This window comes from Solea senegalensis, unplaced genomic scaffold, assembly GCF_019176455.1.
Source record: "Solea senegalensis isolate Sse05_10M unplaced genomic scaffold, IFAPA_SoseM_1 scf7180000014938, whole genome shotgun sequence".
Lineage (NCBI taxonomy): Eukaryota > Metazoa > Chordata > Actinopteri > Pleuronectiformes > Soleidae > Solea > Solea senegalensis.
The window spans coordinates 74,107-99,481 of NW_025321175.1; the positions used below are offsets into that span (position 1 = coordinate 74,107).

The 25,375-nt window shown below is 39.3% G+C and overlaps 1 protein-coding gene across 3 annotated transcripts; it reads right to left on the minus strand.

The window, feature by feature from the left end:
- Window positions 1-1,118: 1,118 nt before the first annotated feature.
- osbpl1a (oxysterol binding protein-like 1A) lies at window positions 1,119-25,259 on the minus strand. Of its 3 annotated transcripts, XM_044016985.1 has the most exons (29): window positions 24,972-25,259; window positions 21,855-21,983; window positions 21,684-21,769; window positions 21,519-21,593; window positions 21,251-21,362; window positions 20,999-21,084; window positions 19,449-19,593; window positions 18,744-18,811; window positions 18,599-18,643; window positions 17,225-17,298; window positions 16,898-16,961; window positions 16,700-16,801; window positions 15,695-15,823; window positions 15,511-15,592; window positions 15,196-15,302; window positions 12,265-12,427; window positions 9,803-9,989; window positions 8,723-8,798; window positions 7,716-7,850; window positions 7,469-7,566; window positions 6,503-6,685; window positions 6,265-6,372; window positions 5,386-5,475; window positions 4,570-4,696; window positions 3,534-3,647; window positions 3,321-3,444; window positions 3,139-3,229; window positions 2,732-2,752; window positions 1,119-2,001 (listed from the first exon to the last, which is right to left on the minus strand). In XM_044016985.1, the coding sequence occupies exons 2-29, from the start codon at window positions 21,976-21,978 to the stop codon at window positions 1,899-1,901; spliced, it is 2,919 nt and encodes a 972-aa protein (XP_043872920.1). In that variant the 5' UTR covers window positions 21,979-21,983; window positions 24,972-25,259; the 3' UTR covers window positions 1,119-1,898. The 3 variants fall into 3 exon arrangements, with proteins under 3 accessions (XP_043872920.1, XP_043872921.1, XP_043872922.1); XM_044016986.1 differs by lacking the exon at window positions 2,732-2,752; XM_044016987.1 differs by lacking the exons at window positions 21,251-21,362; window positions 21,684-21,769; window positions 21,855-21,983; window positions 24,972-25,259 and having other exon boundaries at window positions 21,519-21,575.
- Window positions 25,260-25,375: the final 116 nt, after the last annotated feature.

Consider the following 25,375-nt stretch of genomic DNA (forward strand, 5'->3'; position numbering starts at 1 on the left):
TTGAACCAGATTATAATTACAAATCTCATACATATCATGGTATTTGATCTCAAATGATGTGTTTCGCTCTGCAATGTTTTGTTGTTTATTAATGGTGATTAAAACAAACCCGTCTGCTGCTACAGACACAGGACAAACACTGTGACTGACCTCTGACCTCTATACACACCACTGGACCTGTGAAGAAAACCCAAAAATGACTGACTTATCTCGCTAAAATCAAATGACAAGACTCAACATCTAATACATGGACGGGGGACGATACAAATCGAAGAAACTTTGGATCTATTTGGACCGTTTAAGACGAGGATGTAACATTTTAAATAATAGTATCAGTAGCTGCATAAAAAATCCCTCTGAAGTTTATTCTGCTATTCTACAACTGACCATGAGATGGAGATGCTTAACCTAATGTAGGTTTTTTGGCTATTTTTTTTCTTTTTTTCTCAGTATGTGTTGACAGAGGGAGCTTTCATTTGGAATGTGACTGCTTCCACTCATATAAACATATCATCGTAAAAGCAGCATATCCTCTGTGACGCTGTGTCGATCACTATTGTTACTGTACAACATAGGGACTCAACATTTAGGACAACATAGGAACATTTAACATGTCTTCAAATCATCAAGTGTTATGTTTAGGGTCGTTTCCTACAGTAAGTGCCTTTGTGGACATTATTTCTTTATTTTCTATAGTCCAGTGTTTCCCTGTGGTCTGATTACATCTCTTTCAGATCAATTTATAATTAATGATTGTTGGTTTTGGGCATCTTTTAAATTCATTTCATTGCCAAACCTAGAAAAAACAAACATTTTATTGACAGGTCACACTGTGGCTCTGGTCTAATGTGTCCACTGAACACTTGGGATCCCAGGCCTTTGCCTTGTAGGATATTTTAATAATGCAAAGCAATGTCTCCATGTTGTTTGGCTGTGTAAGCCTGTACACCACTCAATCATTCATTCATTCATTCATTCATCTTCTACCGCTTTATCCTCCACATGAGAGTCTTGGGAGGCGCTGGTGCCAATCATAGCTGACATAGGGCGAAAAACAGGATACAATCAATAAGAAATAAATGAATAAATAAATATATAAATAAATATTCCCACTGAAGTTTCCATTTGATCAGATCACACTTTACTTTATTTTCAGATTCTACTGAAATCTGTCCGGCAATCTTAAGAAATTGCAATGAAATAGAATAACGCTCTATATGGAGGGCAAACACCATAAAATTCAAAATTTTTTACATCATGTGACTTTAAAACCTCCAACCGAGATAGTTCAGTCTGTCTGAGAGACTGGACAATACATACATTTTACTTTTTCAGCAACAAACACACAAACAAACAAACAAAGTGTGTATATTATAGAATAATGTGTAACAGACGCAAAAACAATCAAAACTGTGTCATACAGTAGTGTTACAAAAAGTACTGTATGTTTCTTATGTTTTTTCATAAGGGAAAATACATGAAAATACTCATCACATGAACTGAACTGATAGTATTTTTGCGAGTTTTCTGCAGTAAACGACATGTTGAGGTCACCGTTGGCTCAATTTGTGTGAAGTATATACACAGATATACATTTAGATTGTGAACACGTTTAAAAGACGACAAGTGGACATTAAAATGTCTATTAATTAGCACTTCTCCACTGTGCTAAAAGACCGTTACTATGAAGAGTTCCCAGTATAAATACAAAGGCAAGATTTTACATATCGATTACTGACATTTGATAGAGTTTTATCATTTTAAAGTAGATTAAGGCCACACAGTGTAAGTAGAATGGTTTCATATTGCATTGGAGTTAGTGTAGATGTTCTATTAATGCTGCACAGTACAGATGACACTGTATAGTGAGTAGACATTCATGTGTGCAGAAATGTCCATCAGTAAATATCTGGAAGCTGACTGTATTCCCTGTCCCAGTATCCACCAGAAAAGAGCCAGTCCTGGGACTTGTTGTGGGGGTTTTGGCCCTGTTGAAACCATCTGAATACACACACACACACACACGTGCACGCACACACACACACACACATATATACAGTATATTCAGTATTCAGAAACACGCCACAACATCATATGCTAAAACAAATAACACAAAATGAGGACGCGAAGTCAGACATGCTCCATCAAGAGGTGAATCTAAATGTTATAGCTTTGCAGTTTCAGTTGTTTTCACTCAAATAAAATGAGTCAATTTACATTGTTGCATGAAAGACCGAAAGCAAATGAATCAACGGGAGCCTGTGGTGATAACTGAACGATTCCATACAGTGAGTGATACAAAGTCACTTCTTGACAGTATAGAAAAATACAAAATGACCACATAACTCTGGTTATATGAATTTAAGAATGTGTAGCTCAGCTTTGTGGTGCTAATTCTGAGGGTTATACGTTGATTTAATGTGTGTGTATGTGTATGTATATACTGTATGTACATGTTCTCCTTCTAATCTACAGACGGTTATAGCAGAGGTCAGAATAATATACATTTTGCATTTGTTTCTGCCTAGATCACTTAATGTTGTCATTATTTGATATTAATATTTTGATTTACTTCGACTGATAAGTGTAGCTGCCATGCTGGTGGACAGGATGCAAATGAATCATTGTCAAATTAAAAGAGCAGTACAAAAAGAAAAAAGAAGAAGCAAGGTCACATGATCAGATGAACACAGATTTCAAGCACATCATCAAAACAGCAAGCAGCTCTAACCTTGGACCCAGGGCAGGATTCCTGAGCATCACAGCAAAAATGAAACAGAAAAACAAAAACAAAAGATTCAACTTAAGCCTTTTTAGAGGGGGAAAAAAGTATGAAATATTCCAGAAAAGATGATAAAACATCAGCAAACTGATTCAGAGAGTTAAGTAAATTTAAATGACATCCAATTATCAACATTCACTATTTAGAAATAACTCTATATTTTGCGGCATACAATTAGGGCATTTGTTCTCCTGCAGAAAACTAAATGAAACCAGTGACTCCTCCCCTTGTACATGTATATTAAATATGAAGTTGCTAGTCAGCTTAGCCAAAGAGGGGGAACATCAAGCCCGATGCAGTTAAACTAAAACAAAATTAGCTGGCCACACAAAAACATGTTCATTGAAGAAACTCACTTTGTTTTCCACTCTTCGTCACATTTGGCGCGGTTTTTACGAGCAGCTCTCTGTTTCTCCTCAAGTCTCTTCTTCTCCTCACTGGCGAGATCTGTTTTTTTTTTTTTTACAACAATGACAACATGACTGCAGTGACAGCATTAATCCAGGATTAGTTCCACTATGTTAACAACAGCTATTACCGATGTCGCCGTTCTCCATGGCTCTTATGTCGGGTCTCCGTCTGCAGTCCGTCTGGGGAATGACTCCCTCCATGTCCTTGTGCAGCTCGTTCAGCTGCATCGCAAAGGACGTGAAGCTGTACATCTGCCGTCAGAACACATTTTATATGTTAAAGCACAGACAAGGATGAGGTGAATGCTTTTACATACTTAGTGTACAACAACCAGTGAGACCTGGACAGAGTTGGCTGGTCTTGGAGCGATTCTCCACAGCAGCTGGCTGCCAGGAATCACCTCCACAGTGTCAGCAGCAGGTGAAGCCGCAGCCTCCTGATCCCCACTGCAACTCTGCAAACAGAAATGTTTACTGCGCTGACGCATCTATAGAACTTTCCACTGCATTATTACAGTGCATCATTTTCGATTTACTGATACCACAGTGTTAAATATATTCCGATTATCATTTCATTTGATAAACGCAGTTGGTCCTGGTATATTCTAGGGTTGGGAATCGGTATCAAACTCACGGGATCAGATATCGGCCGGATAGAAATTTAAAATGCAATACAATGCAAAATTCCTATATATCACATGCTTCACTAGCATTGTAGTCAAATTTGGGCTCTTAGAAATGACTCAGCATAAATGTGATGTTAACACAGCTTCATTGTTCATAAATGGTCTAAAATGTATTGGACTAATATCGGTATCTGTAGATACTTGAGTTTGTAATATCAGTACTGGACACAAAAAAAGTCGATCCCTAGTATTTTCCATCAACTCAGACATGCATCTACATTATTTACTCACTGGCCACTTTATTAGGTACACAGAACACCAGTACAGTGGCATTATACAGCATGTCTTCTGCTGCTGTAGCTCATTTGCTTCACTGTTTCACTTGTTGCTGTTGCTGCATTTCTTGGTTTGTGATTCAGTGATTATGGGTTACAGTTGACTTTCTACCATCTTAAACCAGTCCCTGACCTCTGACATTTTTTAAAAAAAAGTGCATTTTCACCAGGTTCACTGGGTATTTTCTCTTTTCTCTGGAAACCTGACAGTTGGTTTTGTGGGAAATTCCAGAAGAAAATCAGTTTCTGAAACACTGAGACCAGCTCTTCTTCATTCCCAGGTCGTCTTGATCATATCTACATGTCTAAATGCACTGATTTACAGTGATTTGAAATGTGTTGTGTTAACAAGCAGTGAAATATGTGTACCTGATGAAGTGGCCAGTGAATCAGAAAAACAGAAAAAGGGTTCATACCACGTTGCTGCTCTTTTTCTCCGCTGCCCCTCGCTTGTCATTTTTCTTATGTGCTTCGAAGGCAGCGGCGTCAATAACATACAGACACTCTGTCCATTTTCCATAGAGAGCACACAGTTTCTTTTTGCTGTGAAGAATTCACATACACACAATTTCAAATGACTTCAGGCACAGACACTAAATAAGTATCTCAGTCAGTTTTGGCCACAGAAATTCAAGATTAAAAAAACAAACAAAAACTTTGTGGCAATCAAACGCTCAAAAACTCAGAATGGAGCACTTTCATGTGTGGCTTCACAGTGGAAATGAAACCAGCCCAAACATCAAGAATTTTAAAGGCAGTTTCAAAAGTTTCGTCTGTCTGTGTGATAGCAGCAGGTCTCGTTGCTCAGTGTCATTATGTGTCTCACTAATCTCCATGTGGATCACTGTAGCAACATGCTGACTATTTATTCTTCTCACTGCTCATTCATATTGAGTCACTGAAACTGTTGTGTTAGAGATGATTTTTATCCCATTGTGTTTTGAACCATCTGCTCATCTGTTTTTTTTCTCCTGCTTCAGTGACACTGCTTTATCCAAACGAATCCTTAACAGAAACACAATTTCTATAATATTTAATTTAATTTTTCATTGTATCCTGTGGTTCAATTCAAGATTCAAGATTCAAGATTTTTTCAATGCAAAAAGGCAAAGAAGTAAAGACTAACCCAGCATAATGCGTTTGTTTGGTAGTCTGAAGTGTAGATGTTCCTTCTTTCCTTTGTACCAAAGACTACTAAACCAACTCTAAAAAAATGACTTTATGAACTGTACCTTTTATCCACTATATAACCTTCGACCTTGTGTAATTCTTTGCCAAAAAGGCCACATGGTTTGAAATTCAGGAAGCACCGTTCTCCAGTCCTAGGTGAGAAAAGAGAAAAACAACATGTTATCCTCTCACTTTTCTACTGGAGGAGTCAGTCAGTCATCCATTCACACACACATACAGTACATGCATACACACATACATACATAATTATATTCACAAGTCAACAAGTTACCAAAAATCTACAAAAAACCCTGAAAACTTTTACAACATACAGTTGCAAGAAAAACTATTTTGCCTGGATTTCTGCATAAAATGGTCATAAAATGGGATCCGATCTTCATCTAAGCCACAAAAATAGACAAACACAGTCAAATACCTCACAAACAATGATATGTTTTCATGCTTTCATTCAACACACAATGTAAACATTCACAGTTTGGGGTGGAAAAAGTATGTGAACCCTTGATTTAATGACTGATTGACTCTCCCTTTGGCAGCAATAACCTTAACCAAACGTTTCCTGTAGTTCCTGTAGTCTGCTCTTCATTTGTATCTGAGATAAGATCACTTCAGTTTATTGAGACTCGCGGTCCAAATAATTAGAAACAACAGACAAGAAACACACAAAACAAAACACAAAAGATTCTAAAAGACAATCATACCAATGTTTCCACATGTTTGACCAGTAACATATAGCACTAAACCCGGGGTTTGACAGCAGCAAAACAACAACATTCAATTTTGCAGTCAGGCTTTATAAGTTCTGCACCACTGCACCGAGGTTTCTTGAGAAATATCTGCTAACAATCATTAGTTTCTGCATGTTGGCTTTCTCACAAAAAAAAACAATTCACAGTAGAGTAACAGCAGCTTAGTTTTACCTGTGGTTAATCACCTCCACATTTCCATACTGCTCAATCCACAGCTGGCCAACGATGATGTTGTGAACACAGCATGTAGGATTCGTCCATGTGTAGGCTTCATTGTACCTGGACAGAAAAACAGCAACTTCAGGAGAGAGACACAGTTCAATAGGTCAAAGTGTATATAAATATCTACAGATGGAGAAAATAAACTTTAACATCAGTAATATTTTTTAAATCAGCTGGATGTTCTTACTCGGGCAACTCCAGTGTCATAATGCCCTTTGGCTCAGCTTCCACACTCTTGCCCCAGAACTTGAGTTTGGGGTAGATGGATCCATGAAACACAAAATCTTGTTTGAGACCCTCAGCGTGGAAGGCACTGACTGGAGGGTGGTGGCTCACCTGCTCTGATATGAGCCTGAAACCCAGATCCTCTCTAGTAGACCAGAGAGAGAGAGACACACACACAGTACCAGACAGCGTTATCTGCAGTCCAAGGTTTTGAAAAGACATTTTGCAATTTCATTTGAAGGCTCATATTTGTGCTGTGTTCTGTTTTGAGAGACTATTCATTTTGGGCCAGATTAATCATTTCTGTTTTTACAGGACTAGTTCAGTGAACATGGAGTAGGAAAAGCTTAATAAAAACACTTAATTTTCTACATGGCCCGATTGTATTCATTTTATTATTAGCAGGTGCAGCTAATGTAGCAGTTCATTTCAAAATAAACAAGCGGTTGTAGATGTTTACACCAGTGTCTCATTCATTTCTGACATGCAATTATGATTCATTTGGAAATATGACTTGTGGGTAAAAATTGGACACTCTAAATTGACCGTAGGTGCGACTGTGAGAGAGAATGGTAGTTTGTATCGCCCTATGTCAGCTGAGATTGGCACAGCCTTTTCTCTTTTAAAATTGTTATTTATATATTTGTATTTTGCACCAAGGGAGTGGCACCCAAATTTCGTTGTCCACAAAATAATAAGTAGTAGAAAATGGATGGATGGATGGACTTGTGGGTTATTGTCTCAAAAAACGTATCATGCAATTCAAAGGGAGAAAAAGAAAATCGGAATTATCAATGCTATCATATTGCAATACTTAGTAGAGTCACAATAAATAAGACTCAGGCGCCACGGTATGGTCAAACTGTGACAAATCATTCCGGCCCTATTTTCAGTTTATATTATATATATGCTGTATAGTCCCTCTTACCTGACCAGCTCATAAGTTTCTCCCAGCAGAGGGTTGAAAGGTTTTCCTGTTCGCTCCCACTGGGAGGCCACAGCAGACACTGCAAATGATGCCACACACTGGCAACACACACACACACACACACACACACACATTTATACGCACTAATCTCACAGAACAGGAAAATGTCAGGTCAAAATAAGGTTATATTTGACACAATTTAAGTCATTTTCACATCCTATTTCCTGGATATTACAGAGTGTACAACCTTCATTCTCTCAATAGAGTCTGAGGAGACATGGGCTTGGTGGATGAGGTACGTGTGCTCCATGTACTCTGTCAGACGCTGCAGAAAACTCAGCGGCTCGTTGAAAATTACTGGCATTGTAATCTTGGAGAGTTCCTGTGAGACACACGAGGAGTGACTCATTACACACAAAAGCACCACTTTCAAAGTGTAAGATTCACACTGAGCATTGAAAAGGCTCAAGGAAATGTTCTGACTTCAAAGTATGAGCATCATTTGTGATGCTGTCAGCTGAATAAATTAAACCTATTGTAGACTTCTGTGGTGCAAAAAAGAAAGAATAGGTTCGAGACATTCCATAGAAGGATTAAGGCGCCTGAATCTAATCTGGAAATACAAAAAAACTCCAAAACAAAACACATTATTCAACAAGCCATGCCAATTCTGTGTGGTATTTTCAGCTAAATACCCACTCTGTTTAACTTGATTAATGTGCTCAGTACAAAATGAAAGTGACACAATGCAGGATTTCAACCTTCAAATAATAATAATAATAAAAAAAGATTATTTTCATGGTACATCAATTTACAACTGGGTGAACGTCACGTCTGTCAAAGCCTCAGCGGGTCTGCATTGCCTGCACTGGCACTACAGAGACCTTCACAGACCAGAAAGCATGTCAATAAATGTGTGGATCAACTGATGAGGTTTGATTTGATTCATTTTAGAATATTATTTAATCTACTAATCAGTGATAGTGAATAACTTCTGCATTTAACTCATGTTTATTACCACCCAGGAACAATGGGACTGCTGTAGAAGCAAGAACCTTTGAGCCTACGGTCAAAGGTTTATTTCAAGGCAACCGAAAACAGACATTTTTTTTTTAATTCAAAGCAATTATACACTTGGATTAACATAGACAGGAGTAGTATACTCAATTTCTGACAATAAAAGGGTTAATGGCGTTATAGCTGACAGCAGCTTTATGCCACATCTAAGAAAATAAATGAAATGACTATTCTCACCATTCCAATACAGTTCCTCAGGATACTCCAAATGCTGAAATCGTTTCTTGAAAACATCGGTGCAGGCAGACTGCTCCTAATATAACACACACACACATTCACACATTGTTGTCCTTCCACTGTAACATATGAATGACATTTCCATGTCATTTGTTATTCTGGTGAATTAAGTCAACAAATGCTTTTGATGTATTGTACGGAAAAGAGAAAAGACACGCGGAGAAAATCAACACAGCTCTCAGCAGCAGGAATTATCTATCAGTGGCATCTATTTAGTCTCACAGCATGGTTCTCATGGTGTACCGTTCCTCTGGTGGTACTTTGAGCTGGGAAATTTTGACCAGAGTGCATCGATAATCAATCAATGAACAAATAATAATAAATAATAAATCACCTTATCTAATTTGTCTTGATCTAATTTGGCTATACCAGTGTCTGAAGTGCATGTGAGGAAGAGGAGGATGATGAGATTTATGCACCACTGTATTTTAATATTGAGCTCAATATTTTCTCAGGTACTTATAAATAAAAAGCATGATATGTATAAAATGTATGATATGTATAAAAAGCTTGAGAACCACTGGTCTAACAGATTCAGAGGAAGAGCCACATTAACCTATTTAGTTATAGAATCAAACCTAAAACATACAGTATATATAACAAGAGATTAGCATAATTACTCAAATGGAATTAAACTCCTAGTGTTCTTGAGGGATTGGCTAACATGGGATCATTCTGCAGACTGATTATTGCGTTACACCGAGACTTTATCAATATTTAACAGCTCCAACACTGAGCTCTGTTCTTTCAATGTAACTTTTTTCTCCTGCCTCCACCAGGCTGGATCCAGGTCTAAATAATTCACAGCATAAAGAGGAAAAACCCGAGGGACGACATGAAAGTGTACAACAAAGATCACTGAGGAAACAAATCTCTCACGGCAGTTTTGGAAATAAAGCTTTTGACTGCTGTTAAATATCCAACTAAAAAAATGACCACCCCCGTTGAGGTGACAATGATGATGATGAAAGTGCAGAGAGCAGCTAATTATGGACTATGTGGACAAACAGCACGGCTGACCTGCGTTTTGTGATCCCATTGGGCTGAGTCTCATCTTTGTTGCTATGGTGATCGTCCTGCAACATGCTGGTGGGGCTGCCGCAAGGGCTGCTTAACATGACAGAGCCTTGGTCCTCCTCTTCGTCCTCCTCAAAGGAATGGCTGGCAACCGTCTCAAAGCCGCTCACAGAGAGATCTGAATCCGAGTCTGACAGAGATAAACACGTGAATGCGATTCACCGTCACCACATCATTTTCATTTAATCAGTGAACACTTGATGTTCTGGGTAAAATAAAATAAATTAACTTAAAATTGAAGGGGGACACATGTGAACTGCTGCCCAATAGTTGAAATACAACAAAATAACTAAAAAATTTCAAAAAATTCAACAGGAATACAAATAAATAAGAGGTGAACATATTAAAGAGAATATGCCTGTCTGAAGAGGTGAGTTTTGAGCTGTGATTTCATGACGAACCGGGGTTTCTGATGTTCTGTGGGAGAGTGTTCCAGAGGAGTGGGGGCTCTCGACCCCATGGTGGTCAAACGAGCAGGTGGGAGGATGACTTGGATGGAAAAAGAAGAAGACCGGACTGTGTGGGTGGGTGTGTTAATGTGGAGGAGATTGGCGAGGTTGTTGAAGGCCTTGAAAGTGAGGAGCAGAACAAGGTATTTGACAGGGAGCCACTTGTTATGTGACTAATGGACGGGGCTCGCTAATGATGCATAGGGCAGAGTTTTGGACCAGTTGCAGTTCATGGATGGACTTATCAGGTAAACCAAACAGAAGGGAGTTGCAGTAGCAGAGGACCAGGGCGTGAACCAGAATAGCAGTACTGTTTGGTGAGAGGGACGGACGGAGGCGGGACATGTTGCACAAGTGAAATGACAGAGTGACATGGTCAAGATGAACCCAATGAAATTCAATCTGAGCATCAGAATGAGGGAGAAAGGTGACATTTTGAATGTGGCATGGTTACTGGGAGAAGAGTGGTCTGAAAAGGAAAGGAAGTTCTTTGTTGACGCCAGATGTCAGACAAGAATGGTCAGACATACTCAAATAACCACATGTTACCATCTTTGAAAGCACAACTCATGCAGATGAGCATGCAATGGCAGCGGAAGACTACAAAGGACGCCAACCGTGTCCCTAATAAAGTGGCATGTGAGTGTCAGCCTATAGATTTCATGCATATATAAACTGATATCTTTGCTGAAAGTGTCTTCATTACACGGACCCACTGTCACATGTTCTTCATAATACCACGAGAGAGAAGAGATTCTCCTCTGTAAACATGAGAAAGTATGACTTTCAGCACCAAAGTAACACGGTGATTGACAAGCAAGGTTTAAAGTAATCCTTTCAGAGTTAGTCTGTCACTTATTATTCACAATAAGTGACTATTGGTCACCTGGATGAGCTTCATAACCAGATGGAGGATAAGTGCCACACAAGAGACATGAAGAGAGAAAATAAATATTCTGTTGCTTCTCTGTCTCCAAAGGAGAGATACATATTAGGAGAAAATATAGCTGTAATCACAGCAGCTCAGCCACTGTCTTTAAACTTTCCAGGTGATGTTGCAGGTGCAGAGCAGCAGCTTGGAAATGTCTTAGGTGTGAGTGCTGAAAAATGTTACTTATCCATTTCCTGAAAGGAGATTCAGCTTTGACAGAAGAGAATCGCTTTTAAGGGATTAGGCTACATTACAATGTCATATGTGGATCTGTGAGCACAGGGAGTGAAAACGACACTAAAAGATAAAAAGGCTGAAACTCAGAATCCAACCATTACTCGCTTTTGACCTTGTTTCAGACATCACGTTTCCATGTTAACTGCCTTTCATCTGCAGTGTCCCACAACGTGTCAACCCTTTCCACCCAGAACTTGTTTAAAATGAGGAATAGTCAAAAAATCATACAGTAAAAAGCAAAGATATGAACAAATTATTTCCGACAGTAAAAAAATAACAATAATAGGCTCAAAAAGCGGTGTAAGAATGATTTAACCTATATTATTAAAACTTAAGTTAATGGAAAAAAAGCTAACATATTTCTGTTGTTGTCACGAGAACCACATTTTTGTAACAGCTATTATTTGTAAGGCGAGAAGGGCAGGTGTAAAGGAGCTTTAGCTCCACCCTTCAATCAACTGGTATGAGATGAAGTCTTATCTTTACAGTTGAATTGCAAGTAGAAAAAAACAAACACCCAAAAAACTCATTAGCAACAGCAAAATGTCCTGCATTGTTTAAACCATGCAGGTTATTAAGCCAAAAACAAACATTAATTTTTCAACAACGAGAGGCACCACTGGAGCTCAGGTCACACCTGACGAGTGTCAAACATACCCAAGACATTCTCCGTCAGGAAAAAGTATTCCAGTGTCCTACACGTGAATGACAGAGCAGTGAGTGTGAGCAGGAGCCTGTCACAGAATCCCCTCCATCTCCTCAGTGTGTTTCATAACTTGTCAACTCACCAGACACGGCGTCGTGGAACTCATCTTCGCTGAGGGCACTGTGCGGCGGCGATCCTTTGACGATGGATTGCTCAAGTTCGTGGTGCTCTGTGGCCAGAGTCTGCAGTGCTTCAGAGAGGATCTTATTCTTCTCAACCTCCTGCTCCAATTTCACAGTGCGCACCTGAGCTCACCACACACACGCACACATAGAGACTAATCACCCACAGGAACATAAACCAACATGAACTGCATCTTCCACATTTGATAACTCACGATAAATTATTTATTCTTCTTCTCGTCAAATTTTCATTCCAGTTCGCATTACAAACCGAAGACGAATGTGCCTTTCTAGAGCAGCTGTGAATGCAGAGGGTCTGCGAGTATAAACAGTATGTTGACTGACTGATCCCCCTGTCTGCTCTGCCTTCTCATTATCAGACCCACAGAGAGAGACAGAGATGGAGCTGAGAAGGATAAGCCCTGTTTATCTGTAATGGGGGACAGCTGCCATGACGCTGTCGTCTCAAATGGCCTGCCGGAGAACATGATTCCCGTGAAGGAGAGGGAATCGAATGGCAGGTAATGGACTCAGACATAAAGCATTATCCAATCTTCCCTTTTACAGAAAACATTAATGTTGTTAATAAGAAGATGTGCTCATTTTTTTCAGTTGCACCTGGTGGATGTGCAAACGCAAAGTTAGAGAAACAAAACAGAGAATATTAGGATTACCGACGGTCCAAAACATGGTAACCAGGGTCATATCAGGCAAAGTGAAGCGATGTATCAACATTACAGACACTGAACTACTGAACTCCTGCTGCTTGACCCCTCCACAGGTGGTGCTACAGTACTGCAAACCAGTGCTGCAGGAGGTGGAAGTGATTGACAGGAAGTGGAAGTTAACAGGCCCCGCTGCTTAATTCAGACCGTGTACCATCTTGTGCAGACGGAGATATACTGTACATTTTTTGAGCTGTTTCTTTTGAGCTCAGATTTATTCATGGCTGAGCTGTGATATTCTGCATGTCTTTTCTTGTGCGCTCTGCCTCTGCAAATCACAGTTCAAAAGGCAAGCACAGCTGAGCGATTGAGACCCCTGCCCAGGTGTTAAACCCTGAAAGCACTGGACTGGCTGTAAAACTGAAAACATTCAAATGAATTTGCAGCTTGTGTGCAGCAGCAGCAGCGTCGTCTCCTCTAAATACCCTGAAGAAATTCAGCTATGCTTGAGATCAAATGCTGGGTGGTTGCAAAGAGAAAACAGTTGATGACTGAGATTGATTTGGTCGAACACCTAGTGATCGGGCATCTGTGTTCAAATGTTTTGTCCGTGATAGTAGGGGAAAGAAAATGACAGGCGGACAGAGCACAGGACTATTTCTTTGTATTATCATGTGAAGGAGAAAACCCTTTGATTTACACATGGAAGTACTCGAGTGTGCATTTATCGGTGCATTCAAACGCCACACTGCATCATAAGCAGCAGCTGTTGCACTTTTCATGTTAAACAATCAGCAGGGGATGACTAATTCTCATTCTGATGTGACGTCCACCCACAAGAGCAGCTGGTTTGGAAAAGACACTGAAACTCTCTAGTTTCTAAGTACTAATAATTCAGTGCCGCAAGGAAAGTTCTGTGATAGCTACAGTATTAGACTATGGCAGTAAATCAGCTTTAAGTAATGGCAGTGTTCGTCAGTCAGTCAGTCAGTCTGTCCATCATTTTTGTTTGATTGTGAAATTATCTCAACTACAATTTCATGGACAGACATTCGAGACATTCATGGTTCCCAGAGGATAAATCACACTGACTTGGGTTACATTTGAGTTAAATTCTTAAAAAAACAAAACACTGAGCAAACTATGGTTATTTCAGTGATGTCTGTTTTTAGACAGGTAAATAGGTTTTCTTTGTGATCATCAGCCTTTGGTTCAATACCTTTCCTGGTATTAGACCTTCAAAGGTGGCAAAGATTTACATATCCTGATATTTCACTCTATACCTCCTGTTTTGATGATATAGCATTTGTCGCTGGCATAGATTTTTGCATCATATGATCTTGATTTGAAAAGTATTCACTTTGAGCGGAAACATTCCTGTCATGTTCTCAGAGTAAGTTTTCCAACAATGTGAAATTGTATAAACAATTACAGATTTATTAGTATGACCTTTCCTTTCCAAGTACTGTTTTCCTGTGTCAGAGTGCTGCTGGGCTGGAGGCGGGTGTAGTAAAGCACTGCAGTACAGTTGTTGACATAATAATACACTATATTGTACTAATGTAATTTTATAGCGTAATCAACTTTAGGTTTATTATAACAAACACCACAAAACAGTGGAATTACATCTCAGTACGTCATTCCTTCAGGAGAACAACAACGTGTTCAGTGAAGTGCTTTATAAATAAAGTTTTGTTTCATTACCAAATTGAGGCACAGTGTTGGTGCTTATTGTGAATGACAAGAGATGCCATCTTTTTTCTTTGTTTTTCTGTACTATTGTAATGTATCAACTGAATCCTTCCATTAAAATCAAATCCATTGACTCAGACACAAAGAACTGACACGTAATGACTGCACTTATCTGAGCTGCTTTCATGAAGTAGGTGGCAAATGTGCCGACGCTGTCTTATGTAGTGTGTTTTATTTTGACATCACATTGTGTGAAAGACACATATATGAGGGTCACAGACAGTTAGGATCCTGTTAATTACAGTATTTATAGCCTGTAATGTTTTTACATAACACGCTCTTGTGCGGCGATGACAAATCTGATCTATCATTTGCAAGATCTACAGATGTGAAGAGATACAGACGTTACACCAATATTTGACTAATTCAGAGCAGAATAATACCTCCACATACTGCCATATAAACCCAAAACACAATGGCATAGAAATATTGGCAGTGAAACAAAGATACATGTGTACTGCTGCCGACACTTACCCCCTCCTGTTTGGACAAGAGGCTGAGACAGCCACCAAGACTGGCACTGGTCTGACTGGACAACTCACAGATGTCTTGCATTTTCTGCAGTACAGTAGACGAAAAGCCTAAGGGTACAAACAAACGCACACACATATATACGCAATAATAAAATGAAAAAGACTCACAACGTTGGCAGGACAAACACAAGTAAATAATCAATTTTTATGGTCTATGAAAAGTGATAAACTAGCACAGCAAACCTCAGATGTTGCAGATTCTTAATGTGATGCGATATATATACACACACACACACAATGAAATGACAGGTCTTACTCTGTGCAAGTGCGTCATTTTTCACCATGGACAGGAAAGCTGCCACCTCTTTCTCCAGCTTTTTCTGGCTCTCCTCCGCTGCCTGGTATCAGAGAGACAAGAGGGGATTTGAACGTGAACAAACGCAGTGCATGGTGGGAGGACCGCGGAGCTTTTTCATTTCAATCAAAACACAAGATGCCACCTGTAGTGAATCTGATAACTCCCCCAGCGACATCACTGGCCCGTCGTCATCCTCCTCCTCGCTGCCTTGCTCTTGGGAGCAGTAGTGAGTGCTGTAAGCCGTATGCTCCTCCAGGGCATCCAGCCATGCCTGCAAGACAAGAACAGAATTTTTCTCAATGAAATAACACTAGAAATATTTAGTCAACAGATGGTAAAGTGTGGTTTTGAATAATTCATTAATTAATAATTAACATCGCAACCTCATCTTATTATTTTTAAGAATGTCCGTCTGTTCGTCAATAGCATGAATGTCCTTAGGTTTGCTTGACAATCTTCCAACTTTCTGGTGATTTACTAAGTGTGTGTTCAGTGACGATGTTTGGATGAGAAATGCAAGAGATATCAGTAGAAATAGATATAGCAATAGATATATCACAAAAAGAGCCACTTCCGCCCCCCACACTAACCGCATGTGCAAGTTATTTTTTGAACCTGTATGCAGTCAATTTGAACTTTCACATGAGTGACAGATTTCACTGAGCTTTACTGATCCTTGTTTTTAAGACCAAGGCCATTTTTCTTTCAAGGATATATGTTGTTAATCATGTGACATTGTAAATACTCCAAAAAGCAATTAAAGCAAATGTACGTGGCTGGGACTTTTTCACACTGCCTGAAAAGTTTAAGCTCCTGAACCACGGAAGCTGTGCTCTGTTCTTCAGAGTTGGCTGTATGCGGCTATTTCCTTCCTTTTTCTTTTTATTAAAGTAAAATGACTGAGGACCAGCTCTTTCACTAAATGTTGACTCCTCAGGATTTTTTTAACTGGTCCTCAATTTAATTATTTTTTTGCTAAATTTGCATCATTCATCCAAAACATTGCAATTTCCGTGACATTTATTCACATCCACTTATTTTTTACAAAGGCTTTAACGCTCATCAAAACATGTTGTTAAAATAGTAAAACAGTTAACAGTTTGGTCACAGTGTTCATGGTTCCTGCTGGAGGGGAAATTACACTCACTTTTCTCGTTGCCTCTGGGTCATTTTTTGGCGAAACCTTGAAGTGATGCACGCTGTCATCAAAGCACTTGAGGGTAAAAAAGCAGATATCTTTGGCTCGGATCTGGAAATAACATATATCAGAAAAATAAGGTGTTGGGAAACAGGTCCATTCACACACTCAATACACATATTGTACAGTTTGTTATTGTTGACTCACCAAACAGTGAGCGTGTGTCAGTGCCTTACAGCCTTGTCTTCTGACATTAGAAGCTGCATCTGACCTTTATATGAAAACAGAAGGGTTTTTTTTCTTTTCTCAGAAACCTTTTTGTGCTGACATATGAAACATGTCAAGAAACAGTATAAAATATTTTATATATATACAGTATATATATAATATGTATATATATATATATATTTAAAAAATATATATATATTAATTCCAGCACTTTTCAGAAACAAAAGTGCACAGACCTTGCATTAACCCACTGTGGACTTTTGTCCACATCTCTGATTCAAGGAGCACAGCCAAGGTGACACCTACTGTTTTGAGTACCAGGATAAAACCCCGTCCTGGAGGATGACCCAGTATGAGCGCCAGCCAAAGAATCTGGAGCTCTGCAGGATGCCACACAAGAGGAGAAGCAGCACTTTGATTTTCATTGGTTACTATTATTGATTTTAATTGTATTTGAGGGCAGGGACAGCAACTTGAAAGGAAACAAGCATTAGAAGTACCATCACACACACATACACACGAGCAGACTAGTGAGATGTGTTGTGAATCAGTGAGACTTTGCTGTTGAGACAACAAAGTCTCACTGATTAGCTCAGCAGGTAGTGACACTGAAGCCATTTCTTAGGGTTTCCCAATTCCCTGGTTATGTTATTTGTTATTTGGAAGCTGCCATTCTTGCCTGCCGCCAACTTTTAAGTAGCACTCGCGTCAAAATCCAAGTGGTAATTACAACCGAGAATATTTCCTCTTTCTGTGGATTAATAAAAACAAACTGAGTCAGACTGCTCACTGTAATGAAGGAAGGTCGACCAGTGAATCTGTGAATCTTTGATGCCTGTGTGTTAGTGTTTGAACAAGAGCAAACTCATTTTGAATATGCATACAGCAGCCATTTTATTGGGGAAAATTATTAAGCTGCTTGTTCATGCAAATACTGTATCTCCTCAGCTAATCACAATGCAGCAACTCGATGCATTTAGGCAAGTAAACAAGGTCATGGGAAAGAAAGTTGATTTTGGACATGGCATGGTTGTTACTGCCTGACAGCCTGTTCTGAATATTTCAGAAACTGCTGACCTATTGGGGTTTTCAAGCGCAGCCATCTCTAGAATTTTACATTGAACAAATCCCTTCTTGATGCCAGAGGTCAGAGGAGAATGGCCAGACTCGTTTGTTACTTGCAACAGTCACCAAAATATGTAGAAGACTCTGAGTACAAAACATGTCAACCCATAAAGGAGATGGCTTACAGCAGCAGAGGCCAACACTGGGTGTCTCGCCTGCCACTAAATTAGGTGTTCTCTGTATCTAAGAAAGTGGTGGTTCATTGTTTGTATCCTTAAAGTTGTTAAAGTTGTAATCAATTCTAGTTTTTAATCAGCCATCAGACATTTGTAGCATATAAGGGTAATCATTTACTACTACTATATACATTATGTACATATTAGTGTACATACTGTGATATAACCTGGTAATATAGGACATTATTAAGTGTAAAGCAACATGTTTGTAGTGGTTTTCTGTAGAAGCAGGGTCTCTGAAGGCAACGCGGTGTATGAGTTGTAAAATTGTTGGGCATAATATCCCTGTACTGCTTGTTCTTTCTAACACTGTGACGTGACTGTGCTCTCCGAGCTGCAAGACATTAATAATAATCCCCACCCACCCGCTCGACTTTACCTTCCACAGAAGTCCTTCATACTTCTTGACATGGCGAGTCATGCCCTGCAGTGCACCAGTGAAGCACACGAAGAAAGTCAAAAACATAAAGAAAATAATACATGTGAAGTAAGTTCAGCGAGTCGACTATGATCTGAGCACGTACTCGGTGAACGCTCCCGTCAAGAACCTGCTTCATTGTTGTGTCACTGGCCAGGTCAAACACGGTCTGTCCTGCAATATAACACAATCAGCTTTAGCACATTTATACAGGGAGGGAGCAAAAGTACTGCACAATTGCACAATATTTAACGGCTCTTGACAAACGACAATGGTCCTGTACATATACAGACTATTCATATTATATGTGCAGTACCTACACTGTATGATTCAGTATGTTTTCTAGCTCATGTTATGATTCCAACATCTTGTTTATCACATTTTCATGTCACAGAAATCCCATGCTGTTTGAAATGGAGACAGGTCTTGTGAAATTCATTTTTATATAATTATAATCATTCAAACCTTCTCTCACTCAACACCAAGAATGATATTTTATTAATAGCTGCAGCAGTTTTTAAAACAGTCTTTGGTTGTTGATGTCAAAGCGTTATGAATGGTTAGTTTGATTTTTAAAAGAGGCAGAGAGTTAAAGACAAGGGCTGGGTACTGCGTCATTTGTTTAATGTTACTGCAGTTATTGGTCAAAATAGTAAAACATTTAGAAAGGTGCTGGATCGCCTCTATAGCACAGATTAACACACATATCAGGTGTTGGCTATTTTTTTGTTCCATTTTTCATTTTCATTGCTGGCCCTTTAAAGACTGCAGGAGTCATTCATCGCTGCCAACTCTGATGAATGTTCCTTACCTTTCTTGTTGCTGATGTTGGGGCTGGCTCCATTCTTGAGTAGCTTCAGGGCACACTGCCTTTGGCCCCGATACGCTGCACAGTGCAGCGGAGTGTTACCCAGCAGATCTGTGCAGTTGATGTCTGGAGGCTTCTTCATGCTGAGCTACAGCGAACACACGGGACAAAAAAAAACAACAGATGTGTTCTTTGAACCTCCTGCAGGTCTTTATCATTCTGCTCTGCACTGAGGCATGGCTCTTAATTTATAACACAAGCTGGCTCTCTGATGCTTTACTCCCACTGCTCATTTTGTTTTTCATTTCCTGATGAGTTATTTGTTGTCAAATCAATTGTTGTCAATGAAGGTCAGGGTTGATTGGAGACTTGTCTTGAGAAAATGAAATGTCACATCCGAACTAGGGCTTAAATATTATTCAATTGAAATTTGAAATAGCAATTTGCAACAATGCAAAAGTTACTGGTTTGTATTTATATCGCACTTTTCCCACACAAAGGTGCTTTACACTGCAGTTCTGTCATTCACCCATTCATGCAGCACATCTATGTGCAGAGCATTTTCTAGCACCACATCATTAGCAATGTGGGGTTAAGTGTCTTGCTCAAGCACACATCGCCATGTAAATTAGCAGAGCCAGGAATCAAACCCACAGCCTACCAGTTGAAAGTCAACTCACTCTACCACTAAGCAAATCACTAAGGCAGCAATTATGGATAATACATTATTCATCATGATTAAAATATGGATAGAGTTGTTGATGTTTTGATGGTTTCTTGTGGAAATGCTCCATCAATCAATTGAAATCTATCACATAGTGAATATTAAGCTGAAGTAGAGCAGGAACAAAAAATTATATTAATAATAAATTGTGGAGAAGGTCATCAAAACAAAACCACAATTTCTGTTGCAATATTCCAATCTGAACTGACATTAACCGACAGAAACACATTACCCACCACACTGATTACAGAAATGACTCAAAATTTATCAAGAAACTGCACTTGTTAGGGCCAAAGACCTGGGTTCGAGCCTGAACAATGTCTGTGTGTTTCCTCCCATAGTCCAAATACATGTAGGTTTGGGTGTAAGGCAAATTGGTGATCTGTCCGGGGTGTGACCCCGCCTATCGCCCAATGTCTGCTGAGATTGGCACAGCGTCCCCCGCCACCCTCATGTGGAGGATAAAGCAGTAGAAGATAGAGGGATGCAGATCATTACTATTCAATATAAAAGCAACACTACACAACTATTTTTAATTTAGAAAACTGCCTCAGAATCATTTTTCAGGGTCACTGACTTTTAATAAACAGAATTTAGCCTCTAACATTCCCACTCTGCCCCATGATGGGTACACTGTGAGAAGTGTGTAACTTAGTGACTCCAGCAGCCAGGATTAGGCTGAGTTATGCAGAACTGAGGTTCATTTAAACAGACCTAAACATTCCTCATGGCACTGTTTGCTACAGTGACAGCACCTCCAGCAAAAGCTGCATGGTGTTGCTTTAATGTGCAAAATAAATTGACTAAAGTTTTAGATCAGGTCACTAACCAGCTGAGCCAGAGTTGAAAAGTCTCCTTCTCGTGCTGCATCCAAAAGTTTCTCCTCCAGTTTCCTCTCCTCGGTTCTTTCAGCCGCTGGTGTCAGCACAGCGATGAATCAACATGGCAAAACATTGTAGAACCTCAGGATTCATACATGATATCAACAACTTGAATTCATGAATATGGAAACATTCAATATGGGGATTTCATATAATATGCTTTAGCGACATTTCTTAGATTGTAACATTGTCTCTCTCACCTTCCAGCATGCTTCTGATCTCTGCATTTTGAGTGACATCCTTGGGAATCTGTGCTGTCCCATTGATGACAGTAGCGCATGCATCATAGTGCAGCAGCAGCATGACAACCTCCTGATCAATATGTGATTAACTTATTGAGTGACTGAAATTTGACTGAGCGGATGGAAAAATGCATGGACAAAATCAAACTATCGACAAAGAAATGCAAGGATTTGAAGGAAAATTTAAATCTGAAGGGACATGCAGAGTGAGGACACAAGAATTTACCTTTCTCCCTGTGAAGGCGGCTTTGTGCAGTGGTGTATCTCCGATGTTGTTGGGCAAGTTAACATCTGCCCCAGCCTGCAGAGTGTAACAACATACTTGTTACTGACGCATTTATTTAAAACCTACAGTGTGGTGTGATAAGATAAAAAAAAAAAAAAAAGATACCTTAAGCAGTTCCTCCACTACACCTTTGTGTCCAAAGTAACAAGCCAAATGAAGTGGCGTCCATCCCAGGTTTGACTTACTCTTACCTGGGAAAACATGAAACCTTATTTGAAACATTTCATCTAACAACAGGACGACAGCTTATTTTACACCCAGGTGTTGATTATGTACCTTTGCAGTTGATGTTGATCTGCATCTCCTCCCTGATCTTGGACATGAGAAGCTTCTGAATCCCGGGCAGATCTCCATTACGCGCACAGCGCAGGAACTGTTCCTCTGGCTCCAGCTCCTCCATTGATCCTTGAAAAAGAAACAGGCAATGGTACAAGGTGATACTTTTGATTTCTGTGACTCAAACAAAAAAAATCAGAGGGTCAGACGCTCTGAGATTTCGAGAAGAAATCCAGTGGTTATAGGTGGTGCTTTATTCCTCTTAATGAACACTTGAACAGCTTATTGAGGAGAAAACTGATGAGCCTGTAGTGGGGCTGGGCAATAATTCAAGAATATTACAATGGAACAATGGATTTTTTTTCAATATCAATACAAAAAATCTTCAATACATACTGATATAGTTATGCATTGTGCAAACAATTGCTCTTAAATGTTTTGCCTCAGGCATGTCCATAAAAAAACTTGAATATGAAATTGATTTTGGTAAATGGTCTGTATTTATATATATGTGGCTCTTTTCTAGTCTTGCTTCGAGTCTTCTAGTCACACCGTCGCTGCTGGCACAAGGACACATCAGCATGTAAAGTAGTGGAGCCGGGAACTGAATCCGCAACCTTCAATTTGAAAGACCACTTGCTCTACCACTAAGCTTACATTGTCCCATTATCAGGAAAAGTGATTTTCTTTTTTAGAAGAACATTTGGTATTTTTTCTGAAACAATATAGAAGAAACTAAACACACATGCATAATTTCTCTCACACACAAAAGCACTAAAAAGTTCAAAGGAGAAGCTGTAGTCATAATTAAGGCAGTTAAGGTGAAGTAATGCTGACTTTGAATGACACTTGAAAAACAAACACTAAAACAGGATCATTCAACTCCGACTGTCAACTTGAATAGTGTCTTTAATCTGACTCTTTTAAACTCTACTCTCTCAAAACTAGCAAACAAAACAAGAAGTCTCAAAATCCCTGTCGTCCCAATCAATGTCCTGATGACATCACTGGGTTTATTTCTACAGACGTTATAGAAAAGTTCTTACAGTTTGTAAAAAACGGTGTGCTCAATAAACTAAACTTAATGTATAAAATCAGTGGACTGCACCTTTAAAAATGTAACCTTGAGAAGTGGCTCCAGGTTAACTTGCTCAATAAGTCATTACTATTTGTCACTTAAGGACACATGAGGAAAAAGTCACAAGACTTTCTCTTGTCAGGTGGTGAAGAAAACGATGAGGAACAGGAAACCAGACTTACTAGAAAGAAAAAGCCAAAGTCACCATGGCAGGAAGAGAATGACTCCTTCCTTTCCCTTCCTCATTCTCTCTCTCTCTCTCCCCTGACTTTTCAGTATTTACAATCAAACGTTGATATGCAGACACAGAAGAGCTTTAATGTAATGGACCGTCACATGACTACGAGGAAGCAGAAATTAACCACACCAGTCAGGGATGGTAAATCAGACAAAGTCACTATGACATTCTCAAGGCAAGCGCTGACTGGTGCGAAAACAGGTTCTGTGATTTTGAAGCATGTGACACCAACGGTTAGTAAGCCTGACTTTCTACACTCATCTGACATGCAGGAACTAACTTTATGACAATTCATTTTAAATCCCTTTTTAACTTTATTATTTATTGTTTTTTAACTTATCACTCTTTATTCTTCTTTGACTGTGGTTTAAGTCTAATTTGTTTTTTTTAAATAAAGCATATGACCCTTACATAATAACAAAATATAATGTATGTAATGTAACACAGTATTTGATTTAACACACTAAGGGGAAAAAAAGTCCAAAAGAATGAATGCAAATCTTTGTTTGTTTTTTTCTCTAACATGAATCAATAAGATTCGAGGATCACATTTATAGCATGAGCCTTTGGACAGTCTGTATCTGTAGTCTGGGAGTCACACGCAATACAAACTTTAACTAAATAGCAACAGCAGTGAAATGCTAGCTGTGCAGTGTTACATCAGTATTTCATCTTAAAAAGTGAAAACATCCCATTGCTATCATACCTGTCTGTCATAAATATGTTTACAGGTGTGTTGCAGCAGAGAAGGCAAAGCAGGGTCCAAAGACGGCTGTTTAAATTTTCCACTGCTATTTAATCCATAATTCCATACTATAATACTTTTATCACACCCCCCTTTACTTTTTCTTCAGGTGTATTTAAATAGAAGAAACAAGGTTAAAAAACAACTGTACAAAACCCCCCTGATGACTGCAGTGACCCCTACAGTTTGGTAATTTAAGCAGGGAAAATCACAACACTTGTGACATTGACCTTTACTGATTCACATACTGAATTTGCAGTACGACTGTGAATCCACAATCCTGCACATGCTTCCTTGAATGGTTGTATTGTTTGCCCTAAAAAGACACATGATACTTCTTTGACAGGTTTTAACTATTGCATGTTGACATGTTTTATTTGGTTATTGCACTTTAAAATCAGTGTTCCTATCGAGATTTATATCTCTTTGTCCCTGTTACACATGAGAGCATACATTTGGAACTGTTGGAACAACTGTACTGTGCACTGGTGGGGCAGGCACCACTATTACATAATTTCCCACATTCTCACACACCTGTGTATGCAGGGACATCCTTTACAGCACAGCACCACTTTCTGTCACTGAGATGGGCATTTTCTGCACAGCACTGAATATCATGTGGGGACAGTAGGGAATTTCATAACAGCACCCTTTTTGATTGGAATGACACCCACAGGAAATCGGACATGGTATCTTTTTTTAAATTTACATTTTGCTTTAGAGGCCACATCTGAATGGCAGCCAGTGGGACACTTCCTCAGACACTCCCCCCTGCTGTTAAAATAATAACTAAATTACTCCCACTGTGAATACACTTTATATAAATGCCATTTTAAGTTCGAGAAAATATATTTTTACTAGAACTTAAGTAAAATGGCTTAATTTTACCTTGAATAAAATATTGCATTGCTCTTCCAACCACATATTACTATATGGTCAGTCCAAATCCTCACAGATTTTTTTTTATAATCTGCCACAGCTGTGACCAGGTGACACGACAGTCTGCACTCAAGGAAACATAAAGTGATCAGTAAAACAAGACAGTGACAAACTCACCTATTGCTCCAGCTGCTTCAGTCCGGTGAGGTAAGTAAAACCAGTAGCTGCTCTCAGATAATCCTCAGATCCTCAGAGCAGCTTCCTGCTGCCTCGCTGCGCAAACACGACGCATCACACCATGACAGTTACATTTACAAACCTCGTCCACCGTGTGTAACCGACGCAGAGCTGCGTGACAGTGAATTACATCTGTCTGTGAGTCACTCACACATAAACGCACAACTGTTTACTGACTGTTTACACTGACATCAGCTGATCTCTTCCGACCGGAACACGCCGGGCCGTCTTTTTTTTTCTCGTGTGTATGTGCTTTCAAAGTAAAAGCTGAGGAGTTTGTTTCAAACAAAGAATAAGTTGTCCAGTCAAACTCAGTCCGTGACAACTTTTACAAACTATCTGCT